The 18478-nt window shown below is 41.3% G+C and overlaps 1 protein-coding gene across 1 annotated transcript in view; it reads right to left on the minus strand.

Annotated features, from left to right (window-relative positions):
• Positions 1–275: 275 nt before the first annotated feature.
• LOC126100978 (uncharacterized) overlaps positions 276–18478 on the minus strand; it is a 74210-nt gene continuing 56007 nt past the window's right edge. The window contains exons 5-6 of the mRNA XM_049911641.1: positions 16841–16981; positions 276–1021 (exon numbers count right to left, since the gene is read on the minus strand). Of these exons, the coding sequence (XP_049767598.1) occupies positions 541–1021; positions 16841–16981 (622 nt within the window). The 3' untranslated portion in view covers positions 276–540. The remainder of the gene's footprint in view (positions 1022–16840; positions 16982–18478) is intronic.

The raw sequence follows: 18478 nt of genomic DNA on the forward strand, positions 1-18478 counted from the left end.
CTATAGCTCGGCAGAATGCTGGGTTGGGCAGCGAGAGCGCTGTCAGAAGTCCCACTCATGTGGCGTTGCACGGCGAGTTGCGTCACAGCCCCTGCAGAGTCCCTTCCAACATGACATGAACATGAAGGAAATGCACTGAAGATGGACAGAAAGAAGATGTGGAAAGAGGGAAAATCTGCTGTAGCAGTGTGATAGTACTCTGTGTATCTTGAATATTGCAGTGGTTTCAAATGCACCAAACATGCTCCTATCAAATAATTTTCAGCAATCAAAAATTTATAGGAAACTGGTGTTTACTTCAAATGGAGTATTTTAGTTGAGTTTTCGCAGTAGGAGTGTTGTTCATCTTACATTATTTAGTAGATATCGATCATTGTCGCCCTTGTGCTGATACTGGAGTAATTACATGTATTACATTGTACAGATGGAAAGAATAGGTGAGAGTTCATTTTTTTGTATTTTTAATTTAAAAAGTAATGAAAAGTGAGGCAGTTGAGATCCTTCTGCCTTACTGCCACGATGTTTGTCGGACCGCATGCGTCACGTCAGCATTTCTACCAGCTTCTGCTTCTTGCTCTGCCTGGCCTTGTCCAGCGGTGTGTCCCCGTCGGCGTCTCTGGCCCCTCTGTCGGCGCCCGCCTCCAGAAGCGCTGCCGCCGCCTCCGCGTGGCCCCAGTACGCCGCCCAGTGCAGCGGCGTACTCGCATCGTCAGCCCTGGCGTTGGGGTCGGCAGAGGACCCAGCCAGTAGCCGCACCACAGCCGCACTGCCGTTCCATACGGCGTAGTACAGAGGCGTCTCGCGCCTGTTGTTCCTGGCGTTCACAAACGCCCTGGCCTGCAGCAGATGCCTCACTGCCTCCTCACTTCCACTCGCTGCCGCCCAATGCAAGGCGGTGTTCCTGTTCTCGTCAAATGCCCGCACATCTGCACCTGCTTCGAGCAGCACCCGCACCTCCTGCACTGCCCCCTTCTTAGCTAACTGGATCAGTCTTCTGTCCTTCTCTCGTTCAGGGAGCCTCCTGCGCAAAATCCATAAATGCTCAGCTTCTGTCAAAGCACACCCCCCTGATGAAGAAAAATGTCATAAATACAGAACTGTTAGCACTTCTAGAAACACATCTGCCCAGTGAATCTCCCTTCTATGATACTTAACAGTGGGGAAATCTCTGTATATTACAGTACAGGTAAACAACTGTACCATACTCAGTCACGCACATTTCTGACAGTGGAGCATGCAGACGTTAAACTCCATTGATACAGACATTTTATGCATACAACACTATTGTTTTAAGTGCATCAGTCCTTTCTTAAATAATCAGATCTCGGGGTATGTAAAGAAAATTTCCTGCCATGGCAGAAAAACATTTTACTTAGTTATTCAGAAAGTTTCTTGATACAGTCTTATCAATCATAGAAAGCAACCATTTACCTATAAAGCAGTTATCCAAAGTATTTCAGACGTAGCAGTGACACACACACAAACACACAAACTTCCCACCTAAATTCGTGTGGCTGCTGTGTTTCTGAAGACAAGAGTAAAACTTGTTGGCTATGGGAGTAAATTAATGTTTCATGCACTTGTCTAGAATACCATACAAAATACTGCACCAAGTAAACCTTGGCTTCCTGAACACACTGTGCACATCGTACCACTGATGTATGCACTGTGAAAGGCAGCGTGTCATTGGCATGTCACAGCTTCACTGCAATGAGCCTAGTAAAAATACCTATTTGTATGCTGAAAATTGTGTTTTGCATGTGCTCAGGACTAACCTGAGCAAATGCTTTATCATCTAAAGACCACTGCCACCAAATTCGTTCTTTTGCTCTGCTAAGTGACATATTGCAGCTGGTAAATTCAACAATTATGAATTGATCAAGTAATTACTTCTTTTCTATTACATAAATAGTGCACATGCAGGTACTAATTTCAGTGTTTGAACTAAAACACACACGCTTCATATACTGAAAAATCGATCACAGTGTCCTGAGAACTGTGTAAAATCCTATCAAATGATGTGACAGGATGTGTGCTTTCTCAATGACTGTACAGAGACCAAAAGCCTGGAAGCGCTTTTGACCAACACCGTGCCTCATTAGTAATGATACTGGTGTGGGCAGTACACCTTCGCCTGCATCTGGTGTGTGTACCGGTTTACATGGACCCACAATCTGATGCAGACTACTGGCAATGGTGCAGGTTCAGTTATACAACACATACAGCACCTAGTGAGGTCAACGTCACACCCACATATTAAAAAAGTCCTACAAGTCCAAGTGGAACCCTTAGATGTAACACAGGACACTTAAGTATGGAGCAACTAGACTGACTCATGTAGATACATTTGTCTATCACTACTGATGTTGTTATGGTAATGACGATTAGTGACATTGTCAGACATTTACCTTACCATGTGCTCTCATTGGTATTGTACATTTTCTGGAAACCACACTTAAATTAGCAACTGGTTCCCTCATCATCAGTTCCAGGGCAACATCCTCCATGCTTCAAGACAACAGATTTTCTTGGTGACTGAAGTACCAGAAGTCTGTATTCTGTCAGGAGAATCATATGTGCGCTTCTGCGTCTCAAGTGTTTTGGCTGTTACGAGGAGGGGAGCTATTTGCACTAAATCTATTGTTCAAGCAGACACACACGTCACGTACAGTGCGAGGAGATTCTGTTATACATGTGTGGTGTTACACCACTAAGGGTGTGTCTGAGCTGCAAACCGGGTACAGGCACATGTTACACCCAGGTGAACTGCGAAAGGACACCACACCAGGCAATTTGATGAGTCTCGTTCTTGCCACTGATTTCAATTTATGGACCTGACGAAAAATCACATCTAAGAAACTGAATACTGTCAGCTCATAAGTTTTCTTAGCATATTTTCTGGAGTTTTTCCGAATACTGTACACATATATACCTCATTAATCACGACGGATCAGTCCAAATCGTTGCAGCATTACCAACAATCAGGTTTTACATATTATTGGTTGCTTTAGCGTTCTTCCCTTATGGTACATACAAATACTAAAGAAGATGATTTAGTCAGAAAAATACCAATGACACCTTCTAAACAAATAAGTTTATGATACTTAATGTAGTTTTAACATTATGATTCTGCGAACGTTTTTCATTTATAATTTTTAGCTTTCATTTTTTCTCTAACGACTCTTGTAAAATATTATCAAAACGCTCCATCTGGTCGTATGCGGCAGCAACCAGAAGCTAATGTAAAAATATCGTGTTGTGGTTAGTAGTTTCGATAAAATGTACTTTGCATAAGCAATAATGTAACTGATATCAATTTAATTCACTGAATAGAGATAATTAAGTCATTCACCATAGAATGAACAAATATGCACTGACTTCATTGAAAACCATCCTGACATGCTTAACCTGGACTATAATGTAATGGATTTGTAGTGACAGTTTGAAATTTGTACCACATCACGACTAGACGAGATTTGTTGTTTAGCATGATCAGTTATCTTTGTTTTAGAGCTTTCAATTTAGGAGATAATTAAAAGCAGTTATTTATTGCTCAAGCATGAGTGTCTTTAACCAATGTATCCCTGAAATAGTGGTTTAGGGCCAGGGTGATCATTCAATTTTTTGTTTCAATTTTATGTGAATGTACGTTTCTCTGGTATTTAAAGCTATTTTTTCCAATCATCCAACTTGATACTGAGTTTAGTCTACTACATGGCATTACATACATAAACTTAATACAATCCGTATAATTTCTCTGTGAGATCGGTTATTATCTGCTACCTAATAGCTTTGATTTGTGTGTTCAGCACGACATTGTTTGTTTTATTCTTTGTCAGTACCTGGTGACCCTGTAATATCATCTAAGATAATCTAGTTTGTGGGTCATCAGGCCTATGATCATAAATCTGTCCTTCCTGGGGTGTTCCAATGAAATGAAAAGACGTATGGATCTAGGATAGATGTTGTTTTCCACTGTTTTCTTCTTCTATGACGTTCAGATACATTGCTTGACGTACGTGGTCTGCAACTCTCAAGAGTAGTCTTGTGCTATGGTACTAAAGGCAGTCCTAAAGATCTGATCTGATCCATTATAAATGTTTTTTGAAGGCTTGCGACTGTGAAAACAATAGGTTTGTTTATAAATAAATCTTGTGCTACCAGTCACGATTGTTCTTTATTTACTTTTCGTACGACGCGTTTCGGGAAATGATTCCCATTTTCAAGTGCGATTTTTATGTGTATTAAGCCATCTTTGTAACTGTTTTGTTTATATAAGATATTCTCGAAGTGTAAAGTCTACAACAAATTGTGTGTGATGTTTAGTGTGTTTGAGACTCTCCACAAATGAACCATTAGAAAACTTAAAATTCAACGAAATGAAGTAGACCCTCACACATTTACAACATCAATAGAAATGGCTTAATGCACACAAAAAGCGCACTTGAAAATGGGAATCATTTCCCGAAATGCGTCGTGCGAAAAGTAAATAAAGAAAAATCGTGACTGGTAGCAGAAGATTTATTTATAAACAAACCTGTAGTCCTAACGATGTTGTGACGTCATATGAACTGATATAAGACTGTGTTTTGTTAGCACATGGGATGGTCAGTAGAAGGCGTGCTGATCGTAATGTCTTATTTTGCTCATGATATTCGCGGTCATGAAGGCTACCATGTGGACATGATCAGGTATTTTGTTCTCAATGTCCATCTTTATTGCACATTACTGTACAATACACAACGAGCAGTAACGGCTTACAGCCATCATCAGGGCGGTTACTAAAGGCAGAAAACGCTAATGCCACAATAATAGGATTAATTAGCAGCAGAATAATCTACGAATATATAGAAAAGTTGATATGCCTCAAGCCATAACATACCATTAGGAATATTATGATACGGATATAAACATGACGCAGTTTGTACACACAGTTACATGAGCAAGTACTGGAGATGGCCTGAAAGCGTCCTGTAGATTACAGACACGAGCTATAGCTGGCAGAAGTCGCTACTGAGATAGTAAAACAAATTTCCTGCGTCAGTGTCCCAGTTGTTTAAAGCAAATATGTATCGTCATTAATTAAAATGTTTCCACACAGCTAAAGTGTGTATCCAACAGTAAATTGTGAAGTATATTACAAAGCTAAAAACAAAAGAAAAAAAGAAAGAAATATGTAAAATCAGAGTAAAACCTAATAGAAATCTTTTTAGCAAGCAAGTAAACAAAACCTGAGAAAATGGATCTAACTACAGTGGCCACTGGCTGCATAGAAAGCCAAATAAAACACTCCATAGAGAGGCCACGAGGTAGTGCTAGCTGGACAGTCCTCTGAATGCACTATCGAGCATTGACAATTTTAACGAAATAACTACTGTTTCGCATAATGACCTTTCATGCAGCTTCATATTTTATTTACATTCTCAGCCTAAGAGGTCATACCTGTTTCGGGATACTCCTTTTTGGTATGTTATGGCATTCAGTCATGGTTACTTCTTTATAAATTCCTAGATTCTTGCTAATCTTAGTCTTCAGCCAGTTGAATCTATTATTGTTACAGTAGCGTTTCTTCCGTTTTGTAGCAGATCGGCAATAAGCTGAAACCAGGCACTGTGAATTTTGTGATGGCTTAACTATGCTATTTACTAGCCATGCCATAATATTTAGTCAGCATAGCGTAATATTATCAATCTAGAACCTTGCAATTATGATCTGTTTCATGTCTCTGTCATGGACACCGCAAGCCCACAATAAATTCTCTAGGAAATATTGGTTCTGGTAAAATGTTCATAACACTCATATGTACATGTAAACTCTCTACCAATTACAGCCAATAGTTGCTTTTAAAAAATCCACATTTATTCTATTGGCACTTGTTGCTTTATTTTCATAAATGATTTCATCATCTTACATATTTCTTCCTGGTAAAAGTAAGTACGATGCTGTCTTGGCCTTCCACAGTACTTCCCCCTGTAATGATATGCTCCTGAGGGTCCACTCATCTCTGGATTCACAGATAGAGTTATAGAAAGGTAAAGACAGTGCGTAATTGCTTCCCACATCGACTGCGTTCCGTCCTCGTCCATTGTCTCTTCTGTTCGAGGCTACTTTGCCCTTTAGTTCTACTGTGTAATGCGTAAAGCCAACGTTTCATCTCCATTGTAGTTCTTTGTCACACATAGTGGCACCGCTTGTAAGTATTACTCATATTATGCTGATTGTCATAGCCTTTGTGCACTTAATCCTCTAAATATGACGTTGTTGTATTATTTCAGTGTTTATTTATGCCTTGGAGGCACGTGGAATAACTTTTTGTGGTTTCCTATTGTCGCCCTTTTGTCACAGTGTCATTGCTGTGTTTACACGTTTTGTCACCATTTGTGCAACATTACTCTCAAAGTACAGATGGAATGTGTTCAGCCGCCACATGCTTCTGCCATGGCATATTTTTCCTACTGATCAGTTGATCCAAATTTTATAAGCACAGCACTGTTACGCACAGGTTACACAATTCTCATAAATTATGGATTGGTGGTTTGGGGACGTGAAGCTGACTTCCAGTGGCATCCCACACGTTGCTATATCGGATTCAGATTAGGCAAATTTCGCTATGATGCTGCTCAAAATAATGTACCACTAGTCTTGCATTGTGACACAGAGTGTTGTCCTGCTGAAAGACGACATCGCCGCTGCAAATCATGCAAAAAGATGTAGCTGGTCATCATTAATGTTCACGCAGTCATACGGCGTCAGCGTGCCGTAGATCCTTACCCCAGAAAGCGATGGTGAATGTCCCCTGCATCACAATACAGCCCTCAATGTCCTGTGTCTGTGGCACGGTGCGCGTTTCGAGCAGCCCAAAACGTAATTCATCTGACCAGTAGCACGTTTACATTGCTCTCCGCTCCTATCTCAATTATCCTTTCCCCTCTGCAATCGTGACTGACAATGTTGTTGGGTCAACATCGGAAGTCACAGTGGTCGTCTGCTACAGATTTCAATGTTCAGTGATGTGCGTTGAACTGTACACTCCAAACCACTTGTGCCTGCAGCAACTTTGTACTCTATCGTCAGATCTGCAACAGATCACCGCTTATCCTACTTTACAGACTTGGCAGGCCTGAGCACTCCACACTCTGACTGGTATGAAGACGCCCAAACCTCGCCGCCTACACAGGCTTCTTCTTTTATCACTTGCTATAGATGGACTCTAGGACGTGATCAGCCATCTACCAGAAATGGCAAAGCTAGATGACTGTTAACATGCTACAGTCCCTCAGCGTGTATAGCAAGTGATAAAAGAAGGACGGGGCATCTATAGCAAGTGATACAAGAAGGACAGAGAATTATATATATATATATATATATATATATATATATATATATATATATATATATATATATATATATATATATATCTGTGTGTGTGTGTGTGTGTGTGTGTGTGCACGGCAAAGCAAAGCAAGATGCTGTTGTTGCAAAGCTAATATACTCCGTCTCCTTTTTCAAAATCGCTATGTCAGTGGAGTTCCCAGTTTGTGGTTTGCATGCACCATCGATAGAATTATTCATTTGTTCCTGCTCCAATTATATACTTTCTTTATCACGTCACGTGCCCACGACGTCACTGGCAAGTGTACAGTATCAATATACTCCTACTGTGGCCTGCTGTATATGTACAATGAGAGGTAAGTGTTGTGCATATACAAAGTTTTCTCCTTTGTACTAAAATTAAAGTTTGGTTTCTGCCTTATTTTCTAATCTCACGATTTACATGTTGCCCCAAACAGAGAGCTGAATCAGACAAAATAACTGTGTATTCTGTAAGTAAACTCTTCTCTCTTGTTCTCTTTTACGTCACAGAGTGTAAAAAAATACCCACTAGCTACAGATCCTGTAGCTATGATTCCACTATGCATCTTCCGTCTTTTAAAAGTACGCATGTTTTGCACATTACTGCATTCCTAAATAAAATTTCTTTCCCAATGATGTCAGCAACATTACATACCATATCTTAACCAACTGTTTAGTGTTCATTCGTTTGTATCTAATTCTTTTGTTTCAAGATAATCTTTCATAGTTTCTATTTAGACTCCAGGAATTTCGTTTTGTTTGCCAATGATACAAACATTGCAATAAATAGCAAAGCAAGTATAGTCTTAGAAATATCGGTTACTAAAATATTTGTGGACATTAATCACTGGTTCCTAGCCAATTCTTTATCACTAAACTTTGAAAAAACACACTACATGCAATTCAGAACTTGTAAGGGGTGTCCCACGAGTATATACCTAACATACGATGACAAGCAGATAGAAGAAGTGGACAGTGTTAAATTCTTGGGGCTACAGGTTGGTAATAAATTCAACTGGGAGGAGTACATCACAGAACTGCTGAAGCGTCTTACCAAATCTCTGTTTGCAACGCGAATTATGTCAGACATAGGGATTAAAAAAATGAAAAAGCTGGCATACTGTGCTTACTTTTATTCCATAGTGTCATATGGGATTATTTTTGGGGTAATTCATCAAGCCAAGCCAAAGTTTTCCGGGCAGAAAAACGTGCAGTAAGAGTTGTATGTGGTGTATACTCAAGAACATCCTGCAGAAGCCTGTTTAGGGAACTAGGGATACTAACTACTGCTTCCCAATATACCCATTCGTTAATGAAATTTGTCATTAAAAATATATCATTATTTCAAACCAACAGCTCAGTCCATGGAATCAATACTAGAAATAAGAATAATCTTCATACGGATTTAAAGTCACTTATTCTTGTACAAAAAGGTGTGCATTATTCAGGAACACACATTTTCAATAACTTGCCAGCAGCCATAAAAAACTTAACAGCCAATGAAATTCAGTTTAGAGAAGCCTAAAGGATTTATTGGTGGCCAACACTTTCTACTCCATTGATGAATTTCTCAGTATAACCAACTGATTTATATATATATATATATATATATATATATATATATATATATATATATATATATACACACACATTGATAGTGACCGGGCCAAATATCTCACGAAATAAGCATCAAACGAAAAAACTACAAAGAACGAAACTCGTCTAGCTTGAAGAGGGAAACCAGATGGTGCTGCCATAGATCAAACGGATATCAACTGCGTTTTTTTAAAAAATAGGAACCCCCTTTTTATTACATATTCACGTAGTACGTAAAGAAATATGAATGTTTTAGTTGGACCACTTTTTTCGCTTTGTGATAAATGGCGCTGTAATAGTCGCTAACGTATAAGTACGTGGTATCACGTAACATTCCGCCAGTGCGGATTGTATTTGCTCCGTGATACATTACCCGTGTTAAAATGGACCGCTTACCAATTGCGGAAAACGTCGATATCGTGTTGATGTATAGCTATTGTGTTCCAAATGCCCAACAGGTGTGTGCTATGTATGCTGCTCGGTATCCTGGACGACATCATCCGAGTGTCCGGACCGTTCGCCGGATAATTACGTTATTTAACGAAACAGGAAGTGTTCAGCCACATGTGAAACGTCAATCACCACCTGCAACAAATTCTGATGCCCAAGTAGGTGTTTTAGCTGCTGTTGCGGCTAATCAGCACATCAGTAGCAGACAAACTGCGCGAGTATCGGGAATCTCAAAAACGTCGGTGTTGAGAATGCTACAACATCGATTGCACCCGTACCGTATTTCTGTGCACCAGGAATTGCTTGGCGATGACTTTGAACATCGTGTACAGTTCTGCCACTGGGCACAAGAGAAATTACGGGACGATGACTGATTTTTTGCACGCGTTCTATTTAGCGACGAAGCGTCATTCACCAGCAGCGGTAACGGAAACCGGCATAGTATGCACTATTGGGCAACGGAAAATCCACGATGGCTGCCACAAGTGGAACATAGCGACCTTGGCGGGTTAATGTATGGTGCGGCATTATGGGAGGAAGGATAATTGGCCCCCATTTTATCGATAGCAATATGAATGTTGCAATGTATGCTGATTTCCTACGTAATGTTCTACCGATGTTACTACAAGATATTCACTGCATGACAGAATGGCGATGTACTTCCAACATGATGGATGTCCGGCACATAGCTCCCGTGCGGTTGAAGCGGTACTGAATCATGACAGGTGGATTGGCCCGCACGTTCACCATATCTGACGTCCCCGGATTTCTTTCTGTAGGGAAAGTTGAAGGATATTCGCTACCGTGATCCACCGACAACGCCTGACAACATGCGCCAGCTCATTGTCAATGCATGTGCCAACATTACGGAAGGCGAACTACTCGCTGTTGAAAGGAATGTCGGTACACGTATTGCCAAATCCATTGAGGTTGACGGACATCATTTTGAGCATTTATTGCATTAATGTCGTATTTACAGGTAATCACGCTGTAACAGCATGCATTCTCAGGAAAGTCCACAAAGGTACATGTATCACATTGTAACAACCGAAGTAAAATGTTCAAACGTACCTACGTTCTGTATTTTATATTTCAAAAACCGACCTGTTACCAACTGTTCGTCTAAAATTGTGAGCCATATGTTTGTGACTATTACAGCGCCATCTATCACAAAGCGAAAAAAGTGGTCCAAATAAAACATGCATATTTCTTTACGTACCACACGAATATGTAATAAAAATGGGGGTTCCTATTTTTAAAAAATGCAGTTGCTATCCGTTTGACCTTTGACAGCGCCATCTAGTGGGCCAACCATAGCGCCATCTGGTTTCCCCCTTTAAGCTAGGCAAGTTTCGTTCTCTGTAGTTTTTTCGTTTGACGCTTGTTTCGTGAGATATTTGGCCCGTTCACGAACAATGGACCACCCTGTATATATAACTTCTGCACAAATTCAGTGCAGTAGTGTGTTCATTGTAAATAAGTGTGTGTTTGTGTAAGCACAATCTAACTTCTGCACCATTTCATGCAGTAATGTGTTCACTGTAAGTAAGTATTATAGTAGTTCTATTACATGTTTATTACCTTGTAGGTAAAAAAAGGCTTTTTTATTTTAAATTCAGTGCATTAGTGTTTGTAAAATGATTCTTTCATATGGTGTTCATTAAAAAAATGACGATCATTCCACATGGGACCTGTGGAATGTTACATTAGCTTATTTGTTTGAGTTGTAAATATTTGTAATGTATTATTGCTTTTCTGACACGTTGTACATCCTGGAGGACCTCCTCACTACGTATCAATTGGAATGGAAGTAAATCTAATTTAATCTAATCTCATCCCATTTGAGTTCTTGAAGCATTTCCATTAACACATTTGTTCGAAGCTATCACTAACAAATATAGCAGCCCGCCTCTGCATTGCTTCGATAGCTTCCTTTAATCCTACGTGGTAACCATCCCAAACGCTCGAGTAGAGTCCTATATGGGTTCTCCTTTATAGATGAAATACACTTTACTAAAATTCTCCCAATAAACCGAAGTCGACCACTTGACTTCTCTTCCACAGTCCTTCATATCGCCTTGTAACGTTACGCTCAGATATTCAAACAACGGGATTGTGGCAAGTGGTACACTACTATTGATGTATCAGAACATTACAGATTTATCTTCTTACTCGTAAACACTAACTTACATTTTTCTACATTTAGAGTTAGCTGCCATTCATCACACCAACTAGACATCTGATCTAAGTCAGTCTGTATCCTCCCATAGTTACTCAATTTCGACACCACAGCATCATCAGCAGACTACTGTAGACCCTGTATGCCAAATCATTTATATATTAAAGAATAATACCGGTCCTGTGACACCTCCCTGGGACGTTACTGACGATATCCTCGTCGCTGATGAGGAAGTCTTCAAGCCACTCACACATCTGTGAATCTATTCCATATGCTCGTTACTTCTTCAACAGCCTGCAATGAGGCACCGTGTCAAAAGCTTTCCGGAAATCTAGAAATATGGAATCTGCCTGTTGCCCTTCGTCCATACTACGCAGTATATCATTTGAGAAAACAATGAGCTGAGTTCCGCACAAGCGATGCTTTTAAAAGCCATGCTGACTGGTGGACATAAGCTGCTTAATCTCAAGAAAATATATTATATTCGAACTGGGAATGTGTTCGATTCTGCAGCAAACCGATGTTAGGGATATCGGTGTGTAATTTTGCGGGTCCGTTCTTTTACCTTTCTTATATATTCCATCCAGACATTATGACCCTAGGTTTCAACTCTTTCAAATGTTTTCTCTACGCTGGGGATGCTTAGTACTATGTCGTCCATACGGAAGTCTGTCCAATGGTCAGACGGCGGTGATTTTGTACAATTCTCCTGCGTGAACGATTTTTTGAATGTGAAATTTAAAACTTCAGCTTTCGTTTTGCTATCTTCAACTTCCACACCAGACTGGTCAATAAGTGACTCACTTGCCAATTTTACATAGGACTATAATTTTCCCCGCCTCTCCGACAGATATTTTGCTAAGGTGTAACAGTGGGAGTTGCGTGCTTAATGCATCGATCTTTTCACAGACGCACCTATCTCTACTAACCTTCGCTTGTCGCCATTTGAACCGAGAGTCACTGCTTCCTCAGCATTTTCCGAATCTCTTTATTAAACCATGGTGGGTCTTTTCCGTCCTTAATCCACTTACCAGGCATATAACTCACCAGACCACGATTTACAAAGTGCTTGAACTTTCCCCATAATTCCTCTACGTCCATCTTACTGGAACTAACTGATGTCAGTTCACTGTCTGAGATGCTAGCAACTGCTTAAAGTAGTTGAGTTTAGTCTTCTGTGGCTTGTAATTTTTCATGTAAAGTCTTTTATTATCTCCCCCATCTACCGCCTAAAAAAGAGCGAAATCTTCACTTTTTTGGCCTACATCATTTTTCCTATTAGTACCTTGTCTACATATTCTTTCCCAAAACGCGCTCTGCTTCAATGTGGATTTTTTTATCTTCTTCACCAACTAGGTTTGGTGCTGTTTTTCAAGTCTTGTCCTGGTTTGTTTTATTTCCCTCGCCATCTCTTTTATTTACTCTACCGATTGCTCCCTTATCGCTTTTTATGGTGTTTTAAACCTTCCGCAGTAATTTCACTCGTAATGATATCCTTCTGAAGCTTCGATTGTCTCTTGATACACGTGTAGGGTAGTAGAATGGCTAAAACCTGTTTCTTACATTGAGAGATTCCTGACTTTTTCGGAAGTAATGTTCACTGTGAACTGTCTGTCTAATCTCTTCCGCGATACATTCTTCTCTTTTTTTGTTAGGACACACTATATCCTGTGACTAATAACTCACGATATTTGTATGCACCAAACTGTGCAAATATGTGTCGAAGTCGAGCTCTCCAATTATTTTCAGGATCAGTTTTCTGTCTGTTCAACGAACAGCAGACACCGTTGGTGAAATTCTGTTGTCTTACTGCGCTGCATTAGGCTTTTAATCAAAGCCCGAAAGTTTTAATTCACTATGTAGGAGGAAATGCTTCTTAAGTCCAGTAAAAATTTTTTAATCCATTATCAATGTTAAAATTCTTGTTTGGCTGCCATTTGTCCCCTTGAATAGTTGCAGAGACTACCACATCACGTAAAAGTTTGTTATTTTCTGCTATGATTAAGCCTAAAGACATATTGAATACTCTGTTTCTAGTCATGGTCCTCTATATCTATTTTTCAGGTACCAGTTGGATTGCCCTTGACTTTAACGTTAAAAGACTGGCATTGAATCCATGTTGCCACCATACCAATTCACTGTCATATAGCAGTTTATTTCCATAAAGACAAAGTCAAATATCAACGTCTGGTACCAGTGGCCATTGATTTCCGGAAGGAGAAGGTATCCGTAGAATGGATTTACGCAGAAAAATACAAAAAGTATCCAGACAGGTGTGAAACTCTGTGAGCAGAGTTCAGAGTACCTGACGGCTCAACACAAGTTTTCTTTTAACTACAGATTGTGTTGAGGATCAGTGGACAAAGTTCAAAACCATCGTACAATATGCGTTAGATGAGTATGTGCCAAGCAAGATCGTAAGAGATGGAAAAGAGCCACCGTGGTACAACAACCGCGTTAGAAAGCTGCTGCCTAAGGAAAGGGAACTTCACAGCAAACATAAGCACAGCCAACGCCTTTCAGACAAACAAAAATTACGCGAAACGAAATGTAATGTGAAGAGGGCCATGCGAGAAGTGTTCCATGAATTCGAAAGTAAAGTTCTATGTACTGACTTGGCAGAAAATCCTAAGATATTTTGGTCTTATGTCAAAGCGGTAGGTGGATCAAAACAAAATGCCCAGACACTCTGTGACCAAAATGGTACTGAAACAGAGGATGACAGACTAAAGGCCGAAATACTAAACGTCTTTTTACAAAGCTGTTTCACAGAGGAAGATTGCACTGTAGTTCCTTCTCTAGATTGTCGCACAGATGACAAAATGGTAGGTATCGAAACAGATGACAGAGGGATAGAGAAACAATTAAAGTCGCTCAAAAGAGGAAAGGCCGCTGGATCTGATGGGATACCAGTTCGATTTTACACAGAGTACGCGAAGGAACTTGCCCCCCTTCTTACAGCAGTGTACTATAGGTCTCTAGAAGAGCGTAGCGTTCCAAAGGATTGGAAAAGGGCACAGGTCATCCACGTTTTGAAGAAGGCACGTCGAACAGATGTGCAGAACTATAGACCTATATCTCTAACGTCGATCAGTTGTAGAATTTTGGAACACGTATTATGTTCGAGTATAATGACTTTTCTGGAAACTAGAAATCTACTCTGTAGGAACCAACATGGGTTTCGAAAAAGACGATCGTGTGAAACCCAGCTCGCGCTATTCGTCCACGAGACTCAGAGGGCCATAGACACGGGTTCCCAGGTAGATGCCGTGTTTCTTGACTTCTCCAAGGCGTTCGATACATCTCCCCACAGTCGTTTGATGAACAAAGTAAGAGCATATGGACTATCAGACCAATTGTGTGATTGGATTGAAGAGTTCCTAGATAACAGAACGCAGCATGTCATTCTCAATGGAGAGAACTCTTCCGAAGTAAGAGTGATTTCAGGTGTGCCGCAGGGGCTGTCGTAGGACCGTTGCTATTCACAATATACATAAATGACCTGGTGGATGACATCGGAAGTTCACTGAGGCTTTTTGCAGATGATGCTGTGGTATATCGAGAGGTTTTAACAATTGAAAATTGTACTGAAATGCAAGAGGATCTGCAGCGAATTGACGCATGGTGCAGGGAATGGCAATTGAATCTCAATGTAGACAAGTGTAATGTGCTGAGAATACATAGAAAGAAAGATCCCATATCATTCAGCTACAAAATAGCAGGTCAGCAACTGGAAGCAGTTAATTCCATAAATTATCTGGGAGTACACATTAGGAGTGATTTAAAATGGAATGATCATAAAAAGTTGATCATCGGTAAAGCAGATGCCAGACTGAGATTCATTTGAAGAATCCTAAGGAAATGCAATACGAAAACAAAGGAAATAGGTTACAGTAGGCTTGTTCGGCCACTGCTTGAATAGTGCTGAGCAGTATGGGATCTGTACTAGATAGGGTTGATAGAAGAGATAGAAAAGATCCAACGGAGAGCAGCGCGCTTCATTACAGGATCATTTAGTAATCGCGAAAGCGTTACGGAGATGATAGATAAACTGCAGTGGAAGACTCTGCAGGAGAGACGCTCAGTAGCTCGGTACGGGCTTTTGTTGAAGTTTCGAGAACATACCTTCACCGAGGAGTCAAGCAGTATTTTACTCCCTCCTACTTATATCTCGAGGAGAGACCATGAGGATAAGATCAGAGAGATTAGAGCCCACACAGAGGCATACCGACAATCCTTCTTTCCACGAACAATACGAGACTGGAACAGAAGGGAGAACCGATAGAGGTACTCAAGGTACCCTCCGCCACATACCGTCAGGTGGCTTGCGGAGTATGGATGTAGATGTAGATGTAGAAGTAGATGTAGATGTAGAGCTACAAGGGGTCATTTACAGCTGGTGGGACGTGTGCTGTGGCAGCAAAAGGACTGCATCGGTTTCCTGATCAACACTAACATCCTCCTTAATCTGTAGCACACCTCCAGGTCTGACTCTCGCTTTCATTGTTGGTGATGTTTTCACTGGCACCAGAGGTTCTCGCGTACATCCCTCATAGTAAAGTAAGCCCCAATCCACGGTGCTATTCCCACACACTGTGTATCTTCAGATCTGATTCTAGTGTTTTGAAAAAGAAAAAAAAGAGTAACTATAAGCGACAATGGGAATTTCAGCCAGGAGTCTACGTGAGATGAGGAAGCCTAATCGTTAAAGCGGCTGCTTGTGGTGTGCAAGATATCCGCTTTTGACTAGCAATGTGGCATAAATTTTCCAGTGGTCACTGTCTATGGAAGAGTCTGAACAAGTGATTTAAAGTAAAATATCCAAATTTTATATATTTAAACACATAAACTACTCAACATGTTGCTTATTGCGCTGCTGCATATTATTTTGTTTTTCTATCCATAATCATCAACGTTCCAACATTTCCTTTGAAGGCCTCCATAGACGTAAATTAACCTTTACATATTCGGATTGCATCAAAATTTTGAGGAGCTGAAACGCGTCAAAACCGTTTTTCAGATCCATTCCCTGTAGACTTAATTCTCAAGATAGAAAAAAATCATTGGAAACAGAAATTGCACCCAACACACGAATGTATCACGAAATAATTTAGTTTTATTGCATTTTTCACGTGCAGGTACATCGGGTGACTCATTTCTGTTCTTTATATATTTTTTTTTTTTTTCGGTAACACTTGTCTAACGTCCCCTCACGTTGGACTGTGAGTGTGGACAATGCGTGCACAAAGTGAGGGTACCCACCACAGGAAAGAGACGGCCTCGTCAGAAAGTTGTGTACTGGCCTGGGAAGCCGTGGGCGGCGCGGCTGTGGCGGCAGTCCGTCCGCGGTCGCTGTGTGTCCGGGGGGCGGCGCTGGTGCCGCCGTCCACAGTGGGCGGCGAGCTGAAGAGAGACACTGCTGGGGAAAGGGTGCGCACACAGCGGGCAGACAGGTGGCAGTGTTGCTGAGAGACTGTCCTCACACAAATAATACACCGAAGAAAAAAATGTTCAAATGTGTGTGAAACCTTATGGGACAACTGCAAAGGGCATCAGTCCCTAAGCTTACACACTACTTAACCTAAGTTATCCTAAGGACAAACACACACACCCATGCCCGAGGGAGGACTCGAACCTCCGCCGGGACTAGCCGCACAGTCCGTGACTGCAGCGCCTAGACCGTTCGGCTAATCCTACACTGAAGAGCCAAAGAAACTGGTACACATGCTTAATATTGCTTAGGGACACCTCGAACACGCGGAAGTGCCGCAACACGACGTAGCATGGACTCGACTAATGTCTGAAGTAGTGCTGCAGGCAACTGACACCATGAATCCTGCAGCGCTGCACATAAATTCGTAAAAGTGCGAGGAGGTCGAGATCTCTTCTGAAGAGCATGTTGCAAGGCATCCCAGATACGAAACTTCCTGGCAGATTAAAACTGTGTGCCGGACCGAGACTCGAACTCGGGACCTTTGCCCTTCGTGGACAAGTGCTCTACCACTGGCTAAGCCGTGTCTACGCAATATCCTTTCTTTCAGGAGTGCTAGTTCTGCAAGATTCGCAGGAGACCTTCTGTAAAGTTTGGAAGGTAGGAGACAATACTGGCAGAAGTAAAGCTGTGAGGACGGGGCGTGAGTCGTGCTTGGGTAGCTCAGTTGGTAGAGCACTTGTCCGAAAAACGCAAAGGTCCCGAGTTCGAGTCACGGTCCGGCACACAGTTTTAATCTGCCAGGAAGTTTCATATCAGCGCACACTCCGCTGCAGCGTGAAAATCTCATTCTGCGGGCATCCCAGTAATGCTGAATAATGCTCGTGCCTGAGGAGTTTGGTGGTCAGTGGAAGCGTTTAAACTTAGAAGGGTGTTCCTGAAGCTACTCTGTAGGAATTCTCGAAGTGAGGGGTGTCGCATTGTTCAGCTGTAATGACCCATTGGGCATGAATGGATGCAAGCGATCAGACAGAATGCTTACTTACGTGTCACCTGTCAGAGTCGTATCTAGAACTATCAGGGGTCTCATATCACTCCAACTGCACACGGCCCACACTATTACAGAGCCTCCACTAATTTGAACAGTCTCCTGCTGACATCGATGAGGTTGTCTCCATACGTCCATCCCGTCGATACAATTTGAAACGAGACTCGTCGGACCAGGCAACATGTTTCCAGTCGTCAATAGTGCAATGTCAGTATTGATGGGCCCAAGTGAGGGTTCAAATGGTTCAAATGGCTCTGAGCACTGTTCAAACTCACTCAAAGCTTGATAACCTTCCATTGTAGCAGCAGTAACCGATCTAACATCTGCGCCAGACGTTGTCTTGTATAGGCGTTGCCGACCGCGGCGCCGTATGGCTATACCAGTTTCTTTAGCGCTTCAGTATGTACGTAATGTAACAGAA

This window comes from Schistocerca cancellata, chromosome 9 (genome assembly GCF_023864275.1).
Source record: "Schistocerca cancellata isolate TAMUIC-IGC-003103 chromosome 9, iqSchCanc2.1, whole genome shotgun sequence".
Taxonomy (NCBI): Eukaryota; Metazoa; Arthropoda; class Insecta; order Orthoptera; family Acrididae; genus Schistocerca; species Schistocerca cancellata.